A 25,876-nucleotide genomic window follows, 5' to 3' on the forward strand; every position below is an offset into this window, starting at 1 on the left:
AAACATTGACAATTTGATTCAAACTTGAAGAGGCAGATCTGCCAGTAGTACCTGAAGGCATCTAAGCCCAAGAAGTTGATTATAGCTATGCTGGGTACACTTGACTTTCAACTTACTTCTACTTTAATGGACATATTCTAGGAACTGGGCTACTCATAAAAAAAGAAAAGTTTAAGTTGGGTTTTTTCCCCCCTTATTAGAACATTATGCTTCAGAATCATTGTGAAGGGGGCTGAATGTGTATTAAGTAGGTCCATAAAGCACATATTAAAAATGGTGTTAATAGCCACCGTGGTTATAGAAGGTGGTTCCTTCTCAAACACAGGGATCAGCACATTGGCTCTTATTGGCTTCTTGCTGGCTCTAAAGGGTAAATGATAGCCAATATCTTCTGTGGTGTCTGATTGGTAGCCTGCTTACATTATACATTTGCACGAGCTTAAAAGGCTTCCTTTTTGTGGATAACCACTGAGAATGATGGAGTTTTTGTTGTATATTACTCACAGATTTCTGCTTTCCCCAAGCAGTGATTTCTCATTTATTAATATAAGGTGAAGAGAACTAAAGAACTAATTCCCAGCCATCAGGAAATGTGAATTGTGGATGATTTCTCTCAGGAATAACTAACATGACGACAGCAGATAATGCAGAAAATATACAGGCCCCCATTTACATCATTTTTGTTCCTGGGATCTGAAAAGCCAAAGGATACAATGGAAAAGTTATTTTTGAGCAAGAGTTAGGATGGTGTAGTGGACAGAGGGCCAACCATGGAGTCAGGAAGACCTCTCCCTTCTGTGCATGTGAGGAAATAGTGATATTGAGGGAACTGCTTTTAGCACCGATCTGACAGACTGGGTCGGTGCTGTCAGCGTTGTTTATATGAGAGTCATCTTTTCTCCCCAGATAGATACTACTAATAAATACTTGTCGGTAGAATTGAGAGGAAGTTTAGAGAAGCCATTGTGTTTAATGAACTAATTAATATTCACTTGGTCCAACTCAAAGTTTTATTATAGAATCCGCAATCAATTTAATAATTTTTTCCTCTTAAAAAAATTAGAAAACTTCGTTTGTAAAAATCATCTTACTAAACCATCTAAATCCCCTGTGATCTAGGTTCTGTCTGATGACATATATTGCCCAGAGAACTCAATGTCTACATGTGATTAAGTAGCCAGCACTCAAGGAAAATCACAGCTTGCCCTCCTCCTTTTGCCCCAGAGATCTTTTTATATTGTAAGGGAGGGCAGAAAAACTGCATTTAAGGGAATACACATTCCTCAGAACTACACGTGACTTGGAGGATTCAACAGACTTAAATCTTAGTCCCAGTTTTGCTAATTAGCCATGGGATCAGTTTCTTCACATGTTTATTAAAAGGGAGATGGAGATTTTGACAACTTTGAAGAACCCTGAAAATTCTTTCAAGTCCTAAACTCTTGAGTCTCTTTCTCTTTTCTGTACCTTTCTCCCAATGGGCAGCTTTTGCCAAATGAAAAAGGTTTAATTAGTTGCCAGTGCATTTATTTTTCTAAGAAGTAATCCTCTTAATCTCTCTTTGAAATTATTATGCAATAAAGCAAAACTTGGTCATGTGTAATTTTCAGAAAACATTTTTAAATTCTTAATCAGCTGTGCAACTATGATTTTTACAAAATGTTGGACCTAGTAGATTCAAAATGGCCATTGTAATTTTTTCTACTTATTATCAGTAACACTTGAGAACTCATAACAACCTGTCTTGGCCAATCCTCTTAGCAAAACTCAGGAAAGCAGTATTCTTGAGTTGCAATTAGCAAGAAGTGTTTCAAACTTTCTTTCAAACTTTATAAAGTAGACAAACCAGCTTATAAATAATAACAGTTGTAGTGGTAAACAAGCTATAGTAATAAAACCAAAGCGATCAATTTTGTGTGATTCCAAAGCCCAGTGTATCCCATAAGTTGTACATGCACCCATTTACAGTAACTGGTTTCCTAGTTTAGAGGAGATGTGGAACAAACCCCTGCACAGACCTTTAGGGAAAAGGTTACTGGCATGAGACTTCTGTGGCACTGATCTTGAGGTTCTGGGTTCAGTGAGAAGTGTGTCAGAGCCATAAAAGGGGAGTCACTTTCTGGAGGGCTGCTCCACCCAGCTCTCTCTAGGTCAAGTCACATTGTTATACACTTCTTGGAAGAACTGGAATCTGCATTCACTTTCTTTCTGATGCTTTCTGTAAAAGAAAACAAGGAATTTATATTTCCTTCTGTTGATGGAAAACTCTGATCTACCTTGCAGAACTGATTTTATTTTAATGAGAAACTATTCATGACCTGAAACCTATTATCTTCTTTATTATGCTTTCTTCACCCAAGAGCAGATTAAACTCTTGTGTATATAATCTGACCTGTCTGAGAAGGAATATTATAGTTGTATTTCTGAATGAGAGGAAGATATTGCTGTCAGGAGTGTGAGGAGTGGAGAGCAAGAGAGAAAGCCCATAAGAAAAGCAACAGAGGTGAAAAATAGCTCAGCGTGCCCACAGCTTAGCATTTACCCTCTACAAAATCATGTTGTAAAAAATGTATGCCCCAACCCACCTCAAGAAAAATAACCTCATTTATACATCTTGCCCAGAATCCAGTGACTTTGTAAACAGCTTGGAGAGATCTGCCCAAGGTCACTGTAGGATGAATCAGTCAGGACTAAACCCCACATCTAGCCTTCTCCCTGGCTAGGGCTGGCTGCCTAGGTGGGGTGTATCAGACTCCCTTTGTAAATGCACACTAAGGACATCTGGTGGTGTTCCAGATGAAAGTGGCCCCTGCCAAAGCCACACTGCCCATGGAGCAGTGTAGAAAAACAATTGAATGATCAGCTTCCCCAAGGGACGCCAGTGCTCTACTTAGCTGAATGTGCTGAGGACGTATTTTACCAGCGAGATCTCTTCTGTCGATTCCCACAAGCCCTTCATATAGTCCTTTGTTTGGGTTTTCAGCTGCCATGATTACGCCATGGAGCCAAATAAGCAACATTCTGTGGCCATGTTCCCGATAGCTCTTAGTGCCTGATGACAATGGAGAATAGGAGGGAAAAACAACTCAGCAATAACTCAGAGCCATCAGCAGCAATCTCAGAGTCTGTTTGTTTTTAGCTAATGCTCAACAATTCCTTGAAGGAAAACAGTAAGATGCCCCTTATGAAGCTCCTTCCCTAGGTGGCTCATACAGAGATGAGGGTGATGATTCAGTCAGGGAAAGTGAGTTCCTCCATGAAGGTCACCATCCTCCATGAACCTTAATCCCAAGTATCTCTAAAATCACTTTAGCCCAGTAATCTCCCCTGAACTTTTTTTTTTTACAATAATTTTTGAGTTTTTTACTTCACTCTCCATTAAAACATAAGCATTTAATTCCCAAACTATAACAAAAGCGTACTTAAACACAATAGCAATATCAACTTCTTGGCAATTCTAGCTAAATCCCTTTCCCATCTGATGGGATATATAATATATATATAATATATCTGTGTTAGAGCAGGAGTATCAAACTCTAATATAATTTTGATAGTTTGATCATTTCAATTGTGAATGACTTCCTGACCCTATTGGGGTTTTCTTGGCAAATATACTAGAATGTTTTGCCATTTCCTTCTCTAGGCTCATTTTACAGATAAGGAAACTGAGACAAACAGGGTTAAGTGACTTGCCCAGGGTCACATAGCTAGTAAGGGTGTCTGAAATCAGATTTGAACTCAGGAAGATGAGTCGTCCTGGCTGTGAGGCCTCCGTTCCATTCACTGTACCACCTAATTGCCTTCAACTGTAAATGGGGACCATTAACCCAAATAGGGTTATAGGAATAAGGATTCCCATAGGCCATACCTGGACTTGGAAAAACCACACATTAACATTATGTTGAATTGAATTTTAACTTATTTTGTTAAATATTTCCCAATTACATTTTAATTCATTTTGGCTCACCTTGGAAATAAATTGGACCACAAGGACTATGTGTTTGGCACCTGTAGTAGAATTTACTTTTAGAAATGAGAGTTATTGTAGTCACTGTACTGTTCAGTTTTATCGTTTTTTTTTTTTTTTTAATAATCCCTATATTTGTCATTCTTACTAGCAGATACTTAGCCTTTCTTCAACCATGAGACATGTAAGTTTTTGATAGGATTTTTTTTGCTTCTGGCTTAATATGCCGCTATCAGGATCATTCATGTATCATTCTATGTTTTCCTTTTTCAGTAAATTCTTGGGGCACATTTCCAACACTGGGATAATGGAGATAATTTCATGTCGATATTATTGTTTGTGTTGGGTAATTGTCTAGACCATTGGTGTTACCAGGCATGCCTAGGTTATGTTTCTCTACAGTTCTACTCTCATGTTTTGTCCTCTTTATTTATTGTTACCAGTTCAGTAAGTTCTGGATATGCTTCATTTGTTTTCATTTTAATTGATTACAGGTGAGGTCAAAGAGTTTTTTCCATGTTTATGATTTGTTGTTCATATCCTTTGATCTCTGAGCTTTTACAGGCTTTATAATTAATGCCATTTATTTAGTATTTTGCACACAGAATCTTAAAATTATTTAATTCTAGTTCAACTTTTCCAGGGGGCTTGTCTCCCTGTATACACAATTAAGTACCTCTAGGAAAGTATCCTGACTTAGGTCTCTGTAAACCCTGTAGGACCCAGCCATGGGGAACAAATGGCAGGTACTTAAAAAACAGCAGCACTTGTTGGAAAGGACAACAGGGTTCACATTCATTAAGTTTGGTGCTCTGGCCCTCTAGGAGTCATGCTTACTAAATAGAAGGCTCTCTTTCATAGGACATTACAGACAAATCACACTGATCATTGAATTTTTTGACTAAACCCACAGAGCCCATCACAACAGCATCGCTTCCCAGGACTTCTCTTCATTTGATATGCTTTGTACATTTTCTCTATCGTACTTGTCCTTCAAATTATATACAGGAACCCCATAGACAAAGTTCACTTTGATTTGAAGGCCTAGCATATGTTCAAGAACCACAGTCGGTATTGAGAATTCAAAAATGAAATAATTTGTGCTTCCAAATTTACATTCTACTGAGAAGTTATACTACACATACAGAAGCTGAATGGTAGTAAAGGGGGCAAAGGAGAGATTAAAATGTTGGGGGGCTATTTGAGGGAGAAAGCAGCAACAATTTGTGGAAGACATCATGGTGTTACCTGAACTAATCCTAGAGTAGAAATCTAAAAGGTAGAAATGAAGAGGGAGCATAGTCCAGCTCTGCAGGATGGCTTGTGTGAATAGGCAGAGGTGGCATGTGGCATATCAGATTTGGGGATGACTTGTCTTGTTCTGTTGTAACCCAGGAGACTGGGGCCTTTAGTGCCCACAAATTAAGGAATTTGTATTTTATGCTAGAGGCACCTGGGTTGCACTGACACTTTTTGAGTAGGGGAGTCGCTGGTCAGAACTTGTGCTTTAGAAATATCAGTTTGATAGCTCTGTGAAGGGGGGGGAGGGGGCGGGCAAAGCCAGGATGAGAAAATCAATTAGGAAGTGGTTACAATAATTCAGTCAAGGAATGGTAAAAGCTTGAATGAGTGGTAGCAGATCTAATAAATGTTGTGGAGGTAGAATCAGCAGGACTGATGATGATACCTGATTTCTGATAAGTGGAAGCATCAGGTGTGGGGATGTGGCCAGAGCAGGAATTTGTTTTGCTGCATTATGCATATTTGTCTCAAAGATTATTGGGATATTTTTTTCCATTAAAGACTAGGGGGAAAATAGAATTTTATTTGTTGAAAAAAATACATTTAATTTAAAAAATAATAATTGTGTGTGGCAAGGAGTGGTTAGCATCAGAGATGGCTCCAGATGGCTGAACCCAGGTGACTGGAACAGGGTAGTTGCTCTAGCAGAAGTAAGGAAGTTTGGAGGAAGAAGTAAAATAAGGAGTAGTGTCACTGAGAGGCAATTGTTCATCAGTTTATATTGGGTTCACAACCACCTTATTGGTAGATGTACAAACATTTTGTTTCAAAGCCTAGTTAATTGTCATGTTCTCAGTCTGTAATAGGGAAATAGAGTGGAGGGAAGACGATCCTCATCTGGAACTTGGAGATCTGGGTTTGCTCCCTGCTATGCTGCTCCTGAGCTTTCTGATTGGAAACAAGTACCTTGCACCTGACATATATTTGCCATAGATTATGCATTGGTTTCTTCATTTATATCATCGGTTAAGAACAGCCTTTCCTGAAGCACAGGGTTATTATAAAAGCTCATATCAAATAATGTCTAGGAAAGCATTTTGAAGAGAACTACTATATTTGTATAGTCTTTAATAATGTCATTGCCTATACAGGCACTTTTCAACTCTCATTCATTTAGCCTATAGCCAGTAAGAGAGTAACAAATACATAGGTTATTTTCATATCTTTACATACATATGTGTGTGTGTGTGTATATATATACATATATATATACACACATATTATCATGATCTCCATATTGTTTTTTTTTAAGTGTATCTGTTTAGCCTTTATTTTAATTGTAGGATCAATATAGATTTCCATAACAATTCACTTAAATATAAAGCAGCTATTATATATTCTTCTTTTGCTAAGCTACATGAAACAGAAATGTGGGTTTGGGGTCAAATTTCTTCTGCTTATGGCTTTTTAAGAATCGTTAAGTGGAACCGGAAATTTTTCTATCACAGTTAAATTCATCACAGACTTAGAAAAACTGAGCATTTAATTTTTAGTACTAGTGAGCGAAAGGGAATATTTTTACCAAGGTAACTTCTTCATAACTACATGTTCCAAAGGTTAAAAATATACTGGAGTCATGGGCTAAGCTCTTTCAGTCTTACTGCCCAGAAGAATCTTGGTTCTAAGGCAGACCATATCACTGAACAGATGTTTTGGACTCTGCTGTCAGGTGACAGCTGTATTCATCCAACACGGGGTTACCAAGAGAAAATAAGACCTACCTACACATCCCTGTAATAGGGCATAACCTGTGGCAAGTACGTTATGTCAGTTACAAGGTGCTATGAGAAATGATTTCCTTACTCAAGGTCAGCCAGCCAAAACAGGTACAAAGAGGAAGCTAGAATGTGACCTGCCTTACACGGTTCTTTCCAATGCATCATCACAGGGTAAAAAATATTTCCCCCAGAAATAGGAGTTTGTGTGTAATAAGTACCTGCCCATTGCTGTTCAATAGCGCGAATGTGTGCATCAGTAAACTTCCAGTGATGCGCCAGTTTCTTCCAATCGTTGTGCTTGAGGTATTTGGTGGCTAAGTGCCACAGTACTGAGCGAATATGCTGGGTTTCCAGCCCATGGTCCTGTTTAAAGGTTAAGGGTTTCACAGCCCAAGAGTCAGACCCAGTTCTGAGGTTGTCCTGCAGCGGCAGAATAGAAGCTGATGGTGTGAAAAGTGCAAATAGCCTGTCAGGAGGAAATCATGGGACACAGTCTGCCTGGCCAAAAAAGAACTGTTTAGAAACAATCTGCTGAGTGCTCCAGCTTTCTGCTTTGGGGAGGGTGACGTTGGTCATGGGACCAGTCACTGTTGGCTCCTCACTTCATCTACTACAGCATCTTCCACCTCCCTGCCTCCAGGGGACGCCTTGTGGAGGCCGTGGAAGACATCCTTCTGTGCTCTCTGCAAGTGGCCATCTAGTTTGTGCTTGAATACCCCCAGTAATACAGAATTTTCTACATCTCATCTGATCATATATATTCTCTGACCTTTTAAATGGAAGAGGCTTTAAGGGAGAAGGGAGCCATTGGGAAATGAAATAATGTAAAAATGCCTCAATAAAACATTGAAAGAAATTAGGTTAAATTTAGTCTTATGACTTCTTTGTTTTGGCCAAAATGAATAAACATCCTGATATTTATTTGGGGTTTTGATGTTTACAATGCCCTTTGTGAAAAAAAGATCTATGGGTGTTATCCCCAGTTTACAGAAGTTGAGATTTACTGTAATAGTAGTCAGAGATTCCCAGCTCCTCATCCCTATGCTTTTTACCATTTCTCTAACCTGGATTTCATCTACTCCTTCATGAAGGTCTTGGGTTAACCAAACCCTGGGGCTGGCTTCAACCTCCCCTCCTTCCCCCCCCCCCCAAAAAAAAAAAAAAAAGGCTTTGTGAATTAGAATTGGCTTTCAAGATGCTTGTCTTTGATTCTGTGTTTTTACTACCCTGTGATATTGGGCAACTTAGGCAAATCTTTCCTTTGAAGTTCTGGATCCTTATCTATAAATAGGGATAGTATCTGCAGTCCTTTTTTCTGATCTGTGCCTTCTAAACTCTACTTATGTCTTGTCGGCTAACTGACCACAATGCCAGTCCCTACTCTTCCACCTCAGCTGCTTTGATTTTCATACTAGCACTTTGATGGATGTAATTTGCCCTGAAGACAGGATAGGGAAAAAGACATCTCTGTCCACCCTCAGTGACATCCATCCCATAAGCACATTTCATTCATTTGAGATCATTTGTCAAAATGGGAGGAGTGAATGCAGTGGGCAGCCTGCTATTTTCTCTTTTTCCTTTCTCTGACTTCCACAGACATCTATTCCACCACCACCTGGAGGCAATACCAGCTACTTGAAGCCAACTGTGGCCAAATTATCCTGAAAACTGTCGGGTCATTCTGTACACGCCAACAACAGGGTACCTTCCTACCTGCTCCCATTTGTAAAACCGATCTGCTTTTATGATCATATCTACCAAGCAGATGTGGTTGCCACGAGCAGCGACATCCAATGATGTTTTTCCTTGCTAGAATTAAGAGGAAAGAACAAATGGTATTACTACATTTATTTATATAAAATGAAAATGAGATTTTTTTTTTTAGTATGCCCTATATACTGAAAGGATGACATTCCCTGTCTATATTAGAGAGGGGAAAATGAGAGGTTTCTTTAGGTATGATACTAAATGTTTAATATCATTAAAAAAATTTTCCATAATGAGAATATTCACATTCATAAGAATCATTTATATATAGTTATACCATTTAGATTTATAGAGCATTTTCCTTACAAACAACCCTCTGTGCTATGAATATCACAATGTGAGTGAATTATTTTTTTATCGAAGGAAAAAAGGATCAGGGATCTAAAATAACTTCCCTAAAGTCACACAACTAATAAGTAATGTGATGTAAATATTAGCGTCTCTACAAAATCTAGATTATCTTGATATTTCAAAATAATAATAATAGCTAGCATTTATGTAGGGCCTACAATATACCTGGCATGGTGTGAGGCGCTATCCAATTAGTTGACCCTCTCAACAATCCCTAGAAAGTAGATGGTATCCCCATTTTACAATTGAGGAAGGCAGGGCAGCAAGATCATAGCCAATATCTGTGATCTACCATATTTAGGTCTTATTAACTTCAGCCCATTGCGCCACCTAGCTGTCAAAAGGTTGTCCTTGAGTAAATTGAACGAGCCGTGAGTGCTAGAGCATCTCAATTCTTTCTTTTGCTCCCCATCTTTCCCCTGAAAACACAGCCTCTGGGACTTTGCTTCCAGCTTCCTGGGGATAGCCGCGATAAAATGGCCTGCACTATCTTAAGGTGCACAACATTTGGCTAGTCATCTTCTTACTGTTCTCCCCTCTCTGTTCCACCATCCTTTAAGTCCTTCCAGTATGTCATTTTCCATGACTAACTTCTGTAATAATGATCCATCCCTCCATTAAATTCTTTTTTAAAATGTGCAATTCTTTTAAACATTTCCACATTTGTCATGTACAAGAAAAATCAGGCCAAAAGGGGAAAATAAAACCTGTGACCTTTATCACCCAATTTAGCATTTCATTGTGTACTGCCATGTGTTGTTTTTTAATGTATGAATGACCCTGGGCAAGCCACTTAACTTAGCCTTGGTTTTCTTAGGCTAGAGTCAGCAGCTTACAAAGTGCTTTCCAGCTCTAAGTCTATGATCCTGACATATTTCTCAGCTAAATAACAAATTCCTCCAAGCCAGGAAAAGGACTTCACCTCTGTGATAGTGGATACAGAACACCCATAGTAAACGCTTTTCTGTTGTGAAGAGTGACCTGTATTCATAATGAAAGACAGTCACCCCCTGGGTACAGGAAATTGGAGAAACTTGAGTTTGTGATTCTAGAGGCCCCTGGAAATAACTCATTGAGACAGCAAGTGGATCGACAGATATTAAGGGGGAAAAATGACTTGAGAATCATACTTTTTTTAAGTTTTAGCCTCTTAAAGGGATTCTCATCGGTGAACTTGCTTTCTTAAATACTTTGATAACTATTTCAATATAATTGGCTTCCTCTGTGATCCTATGTACTTTGTTGTTTTTCACTCTCGTGTCTGACTTTGGTACTCTTTTTGGAGTGTTCCTTGGCAGAGACACTGGAGTTTTTGCCATTACAGATAAGGAAACTAAGACAAATGGGGCTAAGTGATGCTCAGCATCCCACAGCTAAGGGTCTGCAGCCAGGTTTGAAATCACAAAGATGAGTCTTCCTGACTAAGACAGCACTGTATTCACTGTTTTACGCAGTTGTGTTTTTTATTTTTAAACAAAGTTTAAAACATCTTTGTAGGAGGGAATCCAGGACACGAAAAAAGATGAAAAAGCCCATCTTGACCCTCCCTGTTTCTACATAGATTGTTGCCTGTTGTTTCCTCCATCGTCCTACTCCTTTATCCCTCTGCAGGGCTGTACTTGATGGTAAATATATTTCAGCAGTATCACAAGAGGTCATGGATAAGGGATAAGGGAGCTTTCATAGCTCCCTGTGTGGGAGAGTTGAGCCTAAATAAACCCTTGCTAGGGGGTATACTTTATGGTGTACCTCCATGAGACCTAGCTCCTGATACTAGGTAAAGAGGCAATGCCTTAACAACAGGAGGTTGAGTAGGGAATCTACCTTATCTGTCAAATTTAAGTTCACTCCTTCGAGGAGAATCATTTCTGCTATGTCTTGTCTCGCGTTCTCAGCAGCAATGTGGAGGGGTGTCTGTTGCCTCTGAGAAAATAACATGATGAAAGGGAAATGAATTTCAGAGCAAAAACCTTTAAACTTGGGAAGTAACAAGTGATATGGCCCATGTAGCAGTGGGGCTCTGAAATAAGGAAGTCAAGCTTTGAAATGGCCATTAGCACTCTAATTATGCTAAAATTAAAAAAAAAAAAAAAACCTTTGCTATAGGTTAGCTTAAAGAAATTTGCAAATTGAACAAAAAAGATAACTGGACAAAATGAAAATATTTTTATCAGGAGCCCTCATATAACTAGAGCCTTTGGCCTCAGTACATTCTCTCATTGCAAAATTTAATTCTCTGGATCGGAATGTGGTCTTTGGCTTCCCACTGACAGAAAAAGAACCTCAAGCATCTGCCCTGAAATAAAGCAAATAATCCACAACCAAATGGAACAGCAGTTCCACTTTCAAATTACAGACACAGCATGCTTAATGATCTATAACAGTAAAAGAGAAATCAACCATATTTACAACTGAGCAACCATGTTAATAGTAAGTTGGTTGATTTTTCCTCCTAAAATAACTTCAAATAACATTTTGGGTGGGATTTCTCAAATGGGGAGAATGATAGCAGAGGGGGAAATATTTTTATTGATGGAAACAAAATTTATCTCTCCCAAAATGAAAGAATTTACTCCCAAGACAAAACTACACTATCAAGCAACAAACCTGCCAAAGTCCAAAAACAGCAAAATGATCATTGGCCACTTAACATCTGCAAAGGATGGCCCTTAGAAAAGCTTACATTGTCGGTGACATCCAGGTCGATTTCTGCCTCGATAAGGAGTCTGACTATGGAAGGAAAATTGTTCAACACCGCAATGTGGATGGGAGATGAATTTTGCTGTGAAGAAATTGCATCAGTGAGCCCAAGAACACTCCCCAGAGAAGCTTACAACTCAGAACTGGCTTTTGTGTGGGCCTTGTGACAATATTGACCTAGATGAATAAGGCATTAACAACAAAAATGTGACGCCCCAAGCTCAAGTCTGGGGCTTGCCTCCCTCACTTCAGACTACTTCATCACAAGAAAATCTTACCTAATGCAGATAAATTCAATTCTGTTTGCATTTATTAAGCTCCTACTACTTGCCAGGTGCTATGTTAGGCACTGCAGATATGAGGCAAAAATGAAACAGTTGCTGGCTTCAAGTAGCTTAATAGTCTCCTGGGGGAAAACCAATGTGAATACAGATAAAGAAATACAAAGTGATTTCAGAGACATAAGGAAAGAAATTACTATATCAAATACAGGGCTTGGAATCAGGGAATCCCAAGTTCAAATCCAGCCTCAGATACTTCATAATTGTGTGATCCTAAACTCACCACTCTCTGCTTGAGTTTTTCCCCCTATAAAATGGGAATAAAAATAGCACCTACTTCCTAAAATTTTGAGGATCAAATGAGATAATTATAAGATGCTTAGCAGAGTGACTAGCATACGAATGCACTTCTCAAATGCTTGTGTCCCCTTTTCCCCCCATTTTCCGAATTATAGTTTTGAGTTTGGGTTGTTTGGTTTTTGGATTCATGGGCCCATTTGCACTGCTGATCAACACAGAAAGCTTTGATCTGTTGTCCCTCCTTAGACAGCTTGATGTCCCCCTCCTCTCAGGGCTTAGTGCCTGGAACTTCTAATTAATTGCATTATCACCACTGAAGCTAAGAACCCCCAGTTCTCAAGCCATTCTCTGGCCTCAACCTACTGTAGCTGACTACAGTTGTGGGCCACCATGCCCAGCAATATAATACCTCTGTGCTCCCAGCTGCTCACCTAAGTCCCAAGACTTAGGGAATTAAAATCAAATATTTATAGCATCTAAAACGGAAAAGGAAAAAAATCTTAAAAGGCACCTAGTCTAACTACCTCATTATACAGATGAGGAAGGAATTATGTCTTGGAGAGATCACAGCCATATTCTTGAGATTAATATTTAAGGCAAAAGTGATTATTTAAGACCTCTTACAATATATGTATGCCCTATGTAACCAATTAGGCCCTTACACTTTTAGCACCATGGCAGGTTCCACATTTGTTGGTTAGGATGTTGGTAATGATGATAACTAGGTAAGACCTAGTATACTACTACTACCTCTATTACTACTACCACTGCTGCTGCATGCTACTATTACTGAGATTCATTCGCCCTTTTCTGATTTTCCCAAAAGTCCATAAAATACTCAAGCCAAAAGGACCTCAGGCAGGGACTTCATCTAACTTAGTTGCATTTTGTTTCCCTGATCCCTAAACTATTTGCATAGGGTTTCTTTTGGAAAATCTCTAAGGAGGGGGGAGGTGGACTCCATTTTACCTTTTCTGTGTTTGGTCACTCAGGTAATCAAAAAGCTTTTGTCTTTAAAGCTCCTCAAAACTCAGCTTATCTGTCACTCCCTACATGTGTCCTTTCTATAAATAACCCATCACAATGGTGCTAGTAGATTGGGCTTTAGCAGCATCATGCCTGACTTAAATTCTGCATGGGAGATAGACATACACACACATGCATATATATATATATATGCATACACACACACACACACACACACACACACACACACACATACAAAACCTTGTGTTCCAAATTTTTTTCCCTTCCTCCCCTCCCTCCCTTCTCCCAGACAGGAAGTAATCCAATATGTTAAACGTGTAGTTCTTCTATATATATTTCCACAATTATCATGCTGCACAAGAAAAATGAGATCAAAAAGAAAAAATAATAAAGAAAACAAAAATTCAAGCAAATAATAAAAATGGTAAAAATGCTGTGTTGTGGTCCACACTCAGTTCCCACAGTCCTCTCTCTGGGTGTAAATGGTTCTCTCCATCATAAGACCATTGGAACTGTCATGAATCACCTCATTGTTGAAAAGAACCCCATCCATCAGAATTAATCATTGAATAAGCTTGCTGTTGACATGTACAATGTTCTCCTGGTTCTGCTCACTTCACTCAGCATCAGTTCATGCAAGTCTCTCTAGGCCTTTCTGAAATCAATATACTGGTCATTTCTTACAAAACAATAATATTCCATAACATTCATCTACCACAACTTATTCAGCCATTCTCCAACTGATGAGCATCCACTCAGTTTCCAGTTTCTTGCCACTACAAAAAGGGCTGCCACAATATGTTTATTTAAGTAGATATACAGGTATAGACATAGATATATTTTGAGAATTCTTCTTATGTAGCCTTAATTCCAAAGACTCTTGCCTCAGTCAAACTGAATGAAACCTATTAAAAGACCTTAATTTAAATAGACCAAGGTCTCCCACTGCATCCAGAGCCATCTCCAGTCGTCTTGATCTCTATCTGGCCACTAGACCCAGATGCCCTTGGAGGGGAAAGTGAGGCAGGTGACCTTGCCCAGCCTCCCTCACTTAAATCCAATTCATTCTCAGGTCATGGCATTACCTCCCTGATGTCATGGTCCTCTTCAAAAGCTAAGGGCAAACAACAGTCTGGTCCCCAGAAAGTAGGACTAGCACCTTCCCTCTCTCCAATTATCTTGGATTTATATAATCTATTTTTGTATATTCTTGTATATGTTGATTCTCCCAAAAGAATGTAAGCTCCTTGAGAGCAGAAGCAGTTTCATTTCTGCCTTTGTATCCCCAGTGCCTAGTGCATAGTAGTTTTTACTAAATAAATGCTTATTCTAATATGTTATAAATAAATTAATAATATTAATGCTTAGTCCTATTCTTTTGGGGAGGGTGTCTAATTTATCTTCCCTGCTCTAATTCACTTTCTTTTAGTATAGTACTCCATAACCAAGATTTCCTCTTTAAAAAGCTCTTCATAAACTTTAAGTTAGTGATCCTGCCAAACAATCAGAACCGCAAAGCTGAAAGGAACCTAAGTGGTTTCGACTGACCCTCTTGTTTATTAATGAGGCATTTGACAGACTATTAAGGGACTTGCCCAAGAAAATGGAAACCGGGTCATCAGACTCCTAGTACAGCACCCTTTTCCTTTCATTTGGTTTTCCTTTAGGCCAATTTCATTCTACAAGTGGTTCCTGAGTACCTACTACATGTGCAAGGTATTGAAGAATTGTTGTTCAGTTTTGTGTCTGACTCTTTGTGACCCATTTGGGATTTTTTTGACTAGAATACTGAAGTGGTTTGCCATTTCCTTCTACACATTTATATATAGATAGATATCCACATATACCTAAATACACTCATACATGTTTATATATACAGACATAGATATACTTTTGATATCTACATAATTATATAGACATCCATTTAAATATGCACACATGTTTTATATTTATAAACATTCATTTATATGTGCATGTATACCTTGTACATACACACACACATACACATACATATACGAAGACCTGGTTCAAATCTCAACCCTGATGCTTAGTAGTAGTGTGTTCCATTTATCTTTTCAACCTCTTTCTTCAAGTATAAAATGAAGCTAATACCTTTAGTTCCCAACCCACAGGATTATTATGAGGTTTAAATGTATATGAAGCTTTGCTAATTTTAAACACTTTATAAGTATTTCCTCTTTTTATAAAATGGAATTAGGTTAGATATGTTCCCTAAGGTCCAAAACCCCCATAGAAAGCACATTTCCCATATGATTTCATGCATTATAGCAACTTGAGCCATCTTTCCACTATTGACATATTCAATACCAACGTATATAAGATTTTTAACTCTAAAAAATCCAACTTACCTGATTTGCAGCATCTGTGCTAATTCCAGCATCAATGAGAGCTTGAGCAATATCATCAAAGCCATGAAGAGCAGCGTAATGAAGGCAATTCATTTGTTTCTAATGGAAATATCAGAAATGCAGCATGATTCCTGCTCTCACATTTGCAGCCACCATTGATGCATTTGCTACTGCAGGAAGCCTTTCCCCATCCGTGCAGCTGCTACGTGTTCCCTCTGAGATCCGGGACCCATCTGCTATTTGTAGAGAGCTTAGCACAGTGCCTGGCACATAGTAGGCACTATAAAAAATTGTGTTAGCTCTCATTAGTATTATTTATGGTTCTAAGGTCACTGTACCCTTCTGCCTGACTCAGTAGCATTGTGTGTTTACCTGTCTCTAAACCACTGCCTTAAAATGCCCCCTGCTTTGGTCTTATATTAGGGAAGCCTGTAAGTGCCCAGTTTCCAGGGACCAGACTTCATCTTTCACAAGAATTCTTTGCCTGCCAGAGGAGCATCAGGATACTTATAAATCAGCTGTTCTGTCCTTAAGTCTCCTGGCCTGTTGAGCTCAGGCAAAACTATACCCTCTAGTTCCCATCTCTGAGTCCTCATTCCCCTTCCTATCTTGTGTCTTCTATAGTCTGTGCTACTCCTTCAAACACAGAGACCCAAGTGTAGACTATCAGGCGATGCGGCGCTATCCATCCTGAAATCCAAAGACTTTACAGCCAGAAGCATCCCCAAAGATCCTAGGGGTATCAAATCATGGATGTAATTATCTAATTCAGCCTCTTTATTTTGTAGATGGTGACAAGGGTGTTTTAAGGGATTTGTTCAGGGAGGATAGAATGAGGGACCTTGTGGGTACAAAGATCTGAATTCAAATCCTACCTCAGACAATTTTTAGATCTGTGACTCTGGGCAAGTCACCAAACATGTCTCAGCTTCCATATCAATAAAATGAAGAGGGTTGAACTTGACAATCTCTAAGGTCTCTTCTAGCCCCAAATCTCTGGTTCTATGATTTGAAACAAGGTTCTCTGGTGTTCTTTCCACTGTACCACAGCCATCTAGTTCAATCCCTTAATTTTACAGATTAGGAAACTGAGCTATTAACAGCAGCTTCCAGGATTTGAATTCTAGCCCTCTCAGCCACTATACATACCAGAGGTAAATCCATTCATTTAGCTCCAGGATCTATTACTCCCAAAGTCACTTTCCCTGCCTTGAGTGAGTTACCCTCCTTGTCCAAGGATAATTAGCCCCAGAGGCTTCAGCCTAGAGACTCCAGAATCCTGGCAGTGTTCCACACCACAGCCTGGGTGTGTGAGGCAGCCCCAATCCTACCATATAAACCCACCCATCTCCAAACCCCAAAGCTCCAAAAACAGTTCAGGTGCTTGGGTCTGGACCTCCTCCTCCTGCTTTTATTGCTGCCGTTTTCTTGTTACTTCTCATATGAATTGATGTGTATTAATAAGGTAGTAAAAAAGAATACCACCTTTGGAGTCACAGGACCTTGGTTCCCAACTTGCTTTTGTCATTTAATGAACATTTATTAAGTGCCAAGCAAGCACTGTGCTAAACACTGTCACTACCTGTGTGACATTGAGCAAATCCCAATCCTCTCTGGGTCTCAGTGTCCTCATCTGTAAAAATGAAGGGGCTGGATAAGATGGACTCCGAGATCCATTCAAGGTACAAATCTAAAATCTTGTGTTACCCAGTTTTTCACATCAGGCATCCCCTCTTTATCTGGCCATTCGTTTTGATGACCCTTAACTATGTATTATTTGTCCAAGTGACAGAGAATGAAGCAGGATCAGGCAAATTCCACAAGGCACGTTCCTCAGCAGCCAAACAGGCTGAAAACAAACAGGTCGGGCTGGCTCACCTGGGTCTGGGCGTTGACCTTGCTGCCAGCCTGAAGCAGGAGCTGGACACAGTCCAAGTGGCCTTCCTCAGTTGCCATATGCAGTGCAGTCAAGCCTTCCTGAAACACAAGTTAGAGATGGGGGCAGCATGTCACAGAGAATAGATATCCAGCCTCAAAATCAGAAAGACCTAGTTTTAATTCCAGCCTCTGGTACACCCTAATTGTGTGACCCTGGACAAGAAACTTAACTCTTGAATGCTCTGGGAAACTCGAACACTCTTTATGTTGCAGAGAAAGTGATGATCTTTATTTATAGAAGAAGCTTCCTTTATTAAAGAAAACACAGATCTCAGTCCTTATCCCTATTTAGAATAGTCATCATTTCACACAATTTACTCTGATTAGGCTGATCTGCTCACTATCCTATAGACGTGCTATGGTCAGTTTTGCTTCTGTACTTTTGTTCGTGACATTCCCAATACCTGGGATGCCCTCCCTCCTTCCGCTTTTCTTTTCCAAAACTTTGCTTTTATGGGACAGCTAAAGTCCCACTTTATCTAAAAGGCATTTCCTGACCCCTTAAGCCACAAGGATCTCAGGGTCCTCTGACATTTATTTTCCTATTAGAATGTAAGCTCTTTGATGGCAGGGACTAATTCTGTCTGTTCCACTATGTGAGACACAAATAGGTGCTCAATTAACGGTTGTTGATTGATTGTTCCACTCTTCTAGCCACAAGTCCTGCCTTCTGACATCCCTAACATTAATACTGCTATTTAATTTTTCGTATGCACATGTGTGATTTTCCTAACTGAAGTATAAGCTCCTTGAGGGTAAGGAACTTATTATACGATTTCACTGTCCTCCCACTTCAGGTAATTGCTGCTTTTGTGATTCTGGGTCAGTATAATTTCTTTCTACTTTATCTTCTTTATCTGGAAAATGAAGACTTGTTACCCAATAAGGACCTTTGCAGCTCTAAACCTATTAGCTTTATTACATATATACACATATGCTATAAATTACATATATAGCCAATATCTCTATACATCAACAGGTGCTCAACAATTTTTTTATTGCATTAATGCACATGTAAACAATTCCAAGACTCCAGCCACTTGGAGAGTAAGATGGAACTAGAAAATATGTCCCATTCTTCCTTACATGGAGAGTATTCCCCAAATCTCAAGGATTACCTTTTGAACAAAAGTATTAATTAAACACTAATCAAATACAAATATAGAAATATGGCACCAGTGGATAGAGTAACAGGCCTGGAACCGGGAGTTCAAATCGGGTCTCAGACACTTCCTAGCTGAGAGACCCTGGGCCAGGCTCAATTTCTTCACCTGTCAAATGAGCTAGAGAAGAAATGCCAAGAAAACCCCAAAAAGAGCCTCAAAGAACTGGACGTGACTGAAAACAACTGAACATCAATTTAACCAAATATTTTTTAGATGTTTACAAAGTTCCAGGTACTCTGCTAGATACTACAAATACCTCAAGTGTTGGAAATGGGGAGAAAAGAAGGGAAGGTCAGGGGTAAAGAAGCAATTAGGTTGGTTCAGTGGATAAAGCGCTGGACGTGGAGTCAGGAAGAAAGATGAGTTCAAATCAGACCTCAGTTACTTACTAGCTGTGTGACCCTAGGTAAGTCAACCTGTTTGTCATCTGTAAAATGGGGATAATAATAGCACCTATCTCCCAGGGTTGTTGTGAGGATCAAATGAGATAATTATAAGGCACATAGTAAGTACTACATAAATGTTGTTGTTTTTTTTGTTGTTATCATTATATTTATAATTATTTTTGTAATTATAATTATTGAATCAAAGTTGTCCCTGCATTAGAGGAAATGTTAGTATTCTATAAATAACATTAAAAGGTGAAGCATTCTGCAAAAGGGATAAATAAGCCTAAATCAGCCAATGAGCACCGAGAGCAGGACTAAGAGAGGGATGCTTGGGATATCTGTTGAAAGCTGAAAGGGGAAGCTGAGAAACCGAGGCTTCAGACTGACCCCAGAGCCAGGAGGAGCCGGCGGGGCTCATGGCAAGTGGGACTTACTGCGTTCTTCTCCTCTAGATCCAGTCCAATCTCAATGATCCTCTGGAGCACCAAAGAGTGGCCATTCTTGGCTGCCAAATGAAGGGCCGTGTTTCCCTCCTGCAAAGAGATACTGGTCAGGTGGAAAATGGGCGGGTGAGTGATTCTGCATACTAACCAAAGTCACTTAAGTCACAGGGACTTACTTAAAGACTACCTGGGGCCACCCACCCACCCGAGGCGGTAACACAAGAGGCATGGGAGCAGCTAGATGGTGTGAGGATGGAGCGCTGGGCTTGGAATGGGACAGACCCAGTTCAAATCTGGGCTCAGACACTTAATTAGCCGTGTGATTCTGGGTAACTCATGTAATCCAATCGGCTTCAGTTCCCTTATCTGTAAAATAAGTTAGAGAAGAAAATGGCAAGCTACTCCAGTATCTCTGCCGGAAAATCCTAAATGGGGCCACAAAGAAAACAATTCAACATTTTAAAAGATTGTTTTTTCCTGTTTATATAGTTATATTAACTTTTTAAAATACACTTTTTTATGAATCATATCGGGAGGGAAATAAGAATAAAAGGGAATCAACAACATGGTTTTAAAAATATTATTCTAAGAAATCTATATACTGTAAACCTATGTAGCTGCCAAAGGGGTGCGTGGGACCAACGAACAATGTGTGTGAAGCCTAAGTGCTGTTGATTCGTTTTCAGGGCGTTTGAGGTGAAAGCCCAAAGAGACGGGCATATTCGGGCTTAATCCCCGCCAGACACGGCGCTCACACCAGGCAACGGAGGCTCCTGCTGACCCACCCCAGCTTGTCCTTCTCCCAAAGCTCGTCCCGTGCCTCGGGTCTCCAGAAAGACGAGAAGGCCCTCGAGTGGCTGACACCTGGGAGCCTGAGTCCCTTCCCGTAGGCCCGAAAAGCAAGGATTACAGGCCAAGGCCGGCGTGCCCGAGGCAGCAAGGGTCTGATGAATGCTCGTCCCTGCGTCGGTCGGTCAGAGCCTCGGCCAGCAGGGGGTGCCGGTGGGACGGCCGGCCCGGGGCTCGGCCGGGGCTTCCCAGCCATAAATAACCCGGGGATGGGAAAGGCTCCGCTCCCTGGGAAAGGGGCGGCCCGGACGGTCTCATCTGGGCTTCAGCCGCCGACTCCCTCCCTCCGAGACGGAAGGGGCCCGAGCGCCGCTTTTAGACGGGCTGATGTAAATCATCCTGTCTGAAAACGTGCGTGAGAATCACGGAGGGGCTAAAAATACTCGGGAGCAGCGCAGGCGCCTAGTGAGCCGCGGCTCGGGCCCTCCTGGCTGATCTCCCACACGCGCCGCAGGGGGCGGTCCCCGCGCCGCGGGAAGCGTCTCCGAGCCACGGCCCTTTGGTGTTCCGGGAGACACAAAGGAAGCAGACAAAGCTCCCAGAAAGGGCCGAGACCCGCTTTGTTTGTTCCTTGGCTCGCGGCTTATAAATATCGGCGCTTTGTGCCCTGGGCTTCTTAACAAACTCATGTCGTCCTCATCGTCGGGGCGTGGGTACAAAGGGCCCGGTGGCCGCTGCTCCGATCGGTCATAGCGACAGCGGGCATTTACGGGCGTGCAGAACCTTACACATGACCTCAGGGTGGGGGCCGATGGTCCTGTGAGGGAGAGAGCGCGCTGCCCCGAGACAGGCCGCAGCACAGCCCCCTCGCTCTTCTTGTTCGCTTACATCGTGGTTTCTTTCTCCTATTTTCTTCCTTTTTGATCTGATTTTTCGTGTGCAGCAAGAGAATTGTATAAAGATATTTATACATGTTAGATTTTAACATATATTTTAATGTTTAACATATACTGGATTACTTGCCATCTAGGAGTGGGTTGGGGGGGGGGGGAAGGAAATTTTGGAACCTAAGGTCAGTGCTGAAAAATTATCCATGCATATGTTTTGAAAATAAAAAGCTTCAATAAAAAAAAATCAAATATCTTATTTGGAACTCACAAAAATTCTGGGAGATAAGCACTATTATTATCTTTACAGCTGAGGAACTGAGGCAAACAGGTTGACCAGAGTCACAAAGCTACTCTGAGGCAGACCCAGTGCTCTTGCTCTATCCACCATACTACATAGCTACCTATGTCTTTTTATTCCTAGCGCAAAGCCTGTCACACAGCAAATGCTTCATAAGCTCCCAGATTCGGGGAGAGAGGAGAGAATGGATCATTTGGGTTACATTAAATTAAAAGGGTTTTGCCAAACAGAAGCAATGCAGCCAAAATTAGAAGCAAAACAAGAAACTGAGGAGAGAGATTAATAGTAAGTTTCTCTGATAAAGGTTTCGTTTTTTTAAATATATAGGGGCTGAACCAAATTTATTAAAATAAAAGCCATACCTCAATTGATAAGTGAACAAAGGATATAAACAAGCTATCATAGCTATCAATAGTTATATAAAAATACTCTAAACCAATAATTAGAGAAATGCAAATTAAAACAACTTTAAGGTACTATCTCTTTCAGATTGGCTAACATGACAAGAAAGAAAAATGACAAATATTGAAGAGAAAAAGTAGGGACACTAATGCATTGTTGGTAGAGTTGTGAACTGGTCTGACTATCCTGGAGAACAATTTGGAATTAAACCCAAAGGGCTATAAAACTGTGCATACCTTTGACTCAGCAATAGTGCTGCTATATCATAATCCCAAAGAAATTTTTAAAAAGGAAAAGGACTTATATATAAAAATGTTTTTATAGGATATCTTTGTGTAGTGGCAAAGGACTGAAAATTGAAAGGATATCCATCCATTAAGAAATGAATGAATAAGTTGTGTATGATTGTGATGAAATACTATTATGCTATAAACAATGATCAATAGGATTGTTTCGGAAAAACCTGGGAAGACTTATGAACTGATACAAAGTGAAGTGAGCAGAACCAGGAGAACATTATATACAGTAATAACAATATAACAATAATCAGCAACTGTGAAAGATTTAGCTATTCTTATCAATACAATGATCCATGATAATTCCAAAACACTGGTGATGAAAAATACTATCCATCTCTGAAGAAAGAACTAATGAGCTCTGAGTACAGATTGGAGCATTTTTTCTTCATTTTTATTGCAACTTAGCTAATATGGAAATATATTTTGCATGGCTTCACATGTATAACTGATATACTGCTTCCCTTCTCAATAGGTGGGGGAGGGGCTGAGAGGAGGGAAAGAATTTGGAACTGAAAATAATTTTCTATTTAAAATAAAGGTAAAATAAATGAAAATAAATGTTCAAACTGAGGGGATATGGCCTCTCTCATGTCTGAGGGCCCTGGATAGACCATTACTTTATAAATATATACATAAAGCTTTTATTTTCAAAACATATGCATGGATAGTTTTCAACACTCAACCTTGCAAAACCTTGTGTTCCAAATTTCTTTTCCTCCTTCCCTTCTTCCACCCCTTCCTCTAGACAGCAAGTAATGCAATATATGCTAAACACATGTAATTCTTCTATATATATATTTCCACAATTATCACACCGCACAAGAAAAATCAAATCTAAAAGGGAAAAAAAATGCAAGCAAACAACAATAAAAAAGTGAAAATACTATGTTGTGATCCCCCTAGTCCCCATAGTCCTCTCACTGGGTGCAGATTTGTTCCCTTTATTGCAAGATCCTTGAAAATGGCCTGAATCATCCCGATGTTGAAGAGTCACGTCCATCAGAATTGATCATCGTATAATCTTGCTGTTGCTATGTACAATGATCTCCTGGTCCTACTTAGTTCACATAGCATGAGTTCATGTAAGTCTTTCCAGGCTTCTCTGATAGCAACATTACTTTTAGGTAAGGATTTCTATGTATCCATTCCAAAAAAAGATTTCTTCTGTCATGAAAAGCATCAGCAGAAAGCAATATACCCAATGACAACAACAAAGTAAATGGAAAGAACAATAAGCACAAAAGCAAAATGAACCTGAATACTATGTAATTATAATGAACTAGCTTGGCCCCCCCAAAAAAGAGTTAGGAGAATGTACTTTTCCCACTTCTTTTGCAAAGGTGGGAGATCATAGATTTGAAATATTATGTACATGTCAGCTTTGGTTGATATGCTCATCAGTTTTGCTGAACCACCTTTTTATTGCTCTTTTTTTTATTCTTTGATATTAGTGATGGCTCTCTGGATGCAGGAGGTGATAACAATAAAAATTTTTAGTAGGCATACTATGGGAGACAGGGCTGCTGATTGGTGCAGTGGAGTGAGTACCAGTCCTGAAATCAGGAAGATTCATCTTTCTGAGTTCAGTTCCAGCCTCGACACTTCCAAGGTGTGTGAGCTTGGACAGGCAGTCAGTCACCTACCCCTATTTACCTCAGTTTCCTTATTTGTAAAATGAGCTAAAGAAGGAAATAACAAACCACTCCAGTATCTTTGTCAAGAAAACCTCAAATGGGGTCATGAAGAATTGGACATGATTGAAAATAACTAAACAACTCTAGGAAGTGAGATTTTAGTTTCACTTCATCCATGAACTAGTTGTGAGTGCTTGAATGGGATTTCTTCACCTCTCTGAAAAATAAGCTGATTAGACTAAATGAATCTAAATGTCCTTGCCAGCTTTCAAAATTGATTAGTTAGATTCTACATTTAATGATGAAAATTCGAGTTGATTTCTATAATATATATAATATATTGATTTCTATAATCAAGTCAAGTGATCAGTTTGAACACATTGAATCTTTATCCCCCATTGATTAATTCATACTACTGCTGCTGTTACTCCAAGAACAATAATAGTAATCATTAGCATTTATAGCATATTCTTTCATTTGAGTCTATCAACCACCAAGATGAATACATTTCAAATTATCATTCTCATTTTAAAGATAAAGAAACAGAGGGCAGCATAGTGGATAGAACACTAGCCCTAAAGTCAGGAGACCCTGAGTTCAAATCTAGCCTCAGACAGTTAACACTGGGTGACCATGGGCAAGTCACCTAACCCCAATTGCCTTGCAAAAAATAAAATAAAAAAGATAAAGAAATTGAAGTATAGTGAAGTTCATGTGCAAAATTTGATCTCCATCACATTTTACTCAAATGCATCCCCTTGTTGAATAAGCACCTAAAACTAACTATTATTATTGCTGCTCAATTGTTTTCAGTTATGTCTGACTCTTTATAACCCCAGGTGGAGTTTCTTGGCAAACACACTGCAGTCGTTTACCATTTCCTTCTCCAGCTCTTTTTACAGAGGAGGAAACTGAAGCAAACAGGATTAAATAACTTGTCCAGGGACACACACAACTAGTAAAGGTCTGAGGATGGATTTGTTTCTTTTTTTTCTTTTTCATTTACTTATTTGTTTGATGAGGCCATTGGGGTTAAGTGACCTGCCCAGGGTCACACAGCTAGGAAGTGTTAAGTGTCTAAGACCACATTTAAACTCAGGTTCTCCTGGGCTGGTACATTATCCACTGTGCCACCTAGCTGCCCCCTGAAGCTGGATTTGAACTGAAGATGAGTCTTCTTGATCCCAAGCCCAATGCTCTATCCTCTGCCCTTTGAAAATTAATTAATTGTTGTAGGATATTTTCAGCAACATGTCATTTTTGCTAGGTGGTTTAAATAAACTAATATATAGGCTGTTTATAGAAATAATTTCCCTCGTGATTGGTTTTAGCCATGGGAAGATCCTGAAGAATCTTGAGGGACTGAGTGTTAAACAAATACACTTGCATGTTGACTTGGACCTGCCAGTCATCGAGCACAGAACGAATTCCCCGCCTCTAGGCTTTCCCTGCCTGAGGATTTCCCTGCTCTCTCCTCCACTGCAATGCCTTCAGTGCAGAATTAGAGCTAGAGGCCCCAGGTGAGAGCATGGGCAATGGGGCTCCATATCCCCATCAATCAAACTGGTCTTGATATCTTTACATGTATTTGACACTCCATCTTCCAGCAGGAAGATGTCCCTGGCTGTCCCTGGCTCCTGGAATGTTCATCCTCGTCTCTCACCACTATCCCTTGGAATCCTCAGTTTCCTTCTGAACACAACACAAAACCAATCTTTTATATGAGACTTTTCCTTAAAATTTACTTTTCTGAATTTAAATACCAAATAAAATAATACTTCTATAAAATAAAATGGGGATAGGGTAGAGAGGGATTGTACATGAAATCATGAATTTCTGTTATGTATAGTTTCCTTCTCAATGAAGTATATAATAAATTCAGCACG

The 25,876-nt window shown here is 39.8% G+C and overlaps 1 protein-coding gene across 2 annotated transcripts in view; it reads right to left on the reverse strand.

The window, feature by feature from the left end:
* Positions 1 to 987: 987 nt before the first annotated feature.
* ANKDD1A (ankyrin repeat and death domain containing 1A) overlaps positions 988 to 25,876 on the reverse strand; it is a 50,477-nt gene continuing 25,588 nt past the window's right edge. The window contains exons 7-15 of one of the 2 annotated variants that reach the window (XM_051980848.1): positions 19,670 to 19,768; positions 17,621 to 17,719; positions 15,743 to 15,841; positions 11,789 to 11,887; positions 10,930 to 11,028; positions 8,701 to 8,796; positions 7,206 to 7,407; positions 2,921 to 3,052; positions 988 to 2,218 (exon numbers count right to left, since the gene is read on the reverse strand). In XM_051980848.1, the coding sequence (XP_051836808.1) occupies positions 2,157 to 2,218; positions 2,921 to 3,052; positions 7,206 to 7,407; positions 8,701 to 8,796; positions 10,930 to 11,028; positions 11,789 to 11,887; positions 15,743 to 15,841; positions 17,621 to 17,719; positions 19,670 to 19,768 (987 nt within the window). In that variant the 3' untranslated portion in view covers positions 988 to 2,156. The remainder of the gene's footprint in view (positions 2,219 to 2,920; positions 3,053 to 7,205; positions 7,408 to 8,700; positions 8,797 to 10,929; positions 11,029 to 11,788; positions 11,888 to 15,742; positions 15,842 to 17,620; positions 17,720 to 19,669; positions 19,769 to 25,876) is intronic. The other variant, XM_051980849.1, reaches the window with a different exon arrangement.

This window comes from Antechinus flavipes, chromosome 2, assembly GCF_016432865.1.
Source record: "Antechinus flavipes isolate AdamAnt ecotype Samford, QLD, Australia chromosome 2, AdamAnt_v2, whole genome shotgun sequence".
In the NCBI taxonomy this organism is placed as follows: domain Eukaryota; kingdom Metazoa; phylum Chordata; class Mammalia; order Dasyuromorphia; family Dasyuridae; genus Antechinus; species Antechinus flavipes.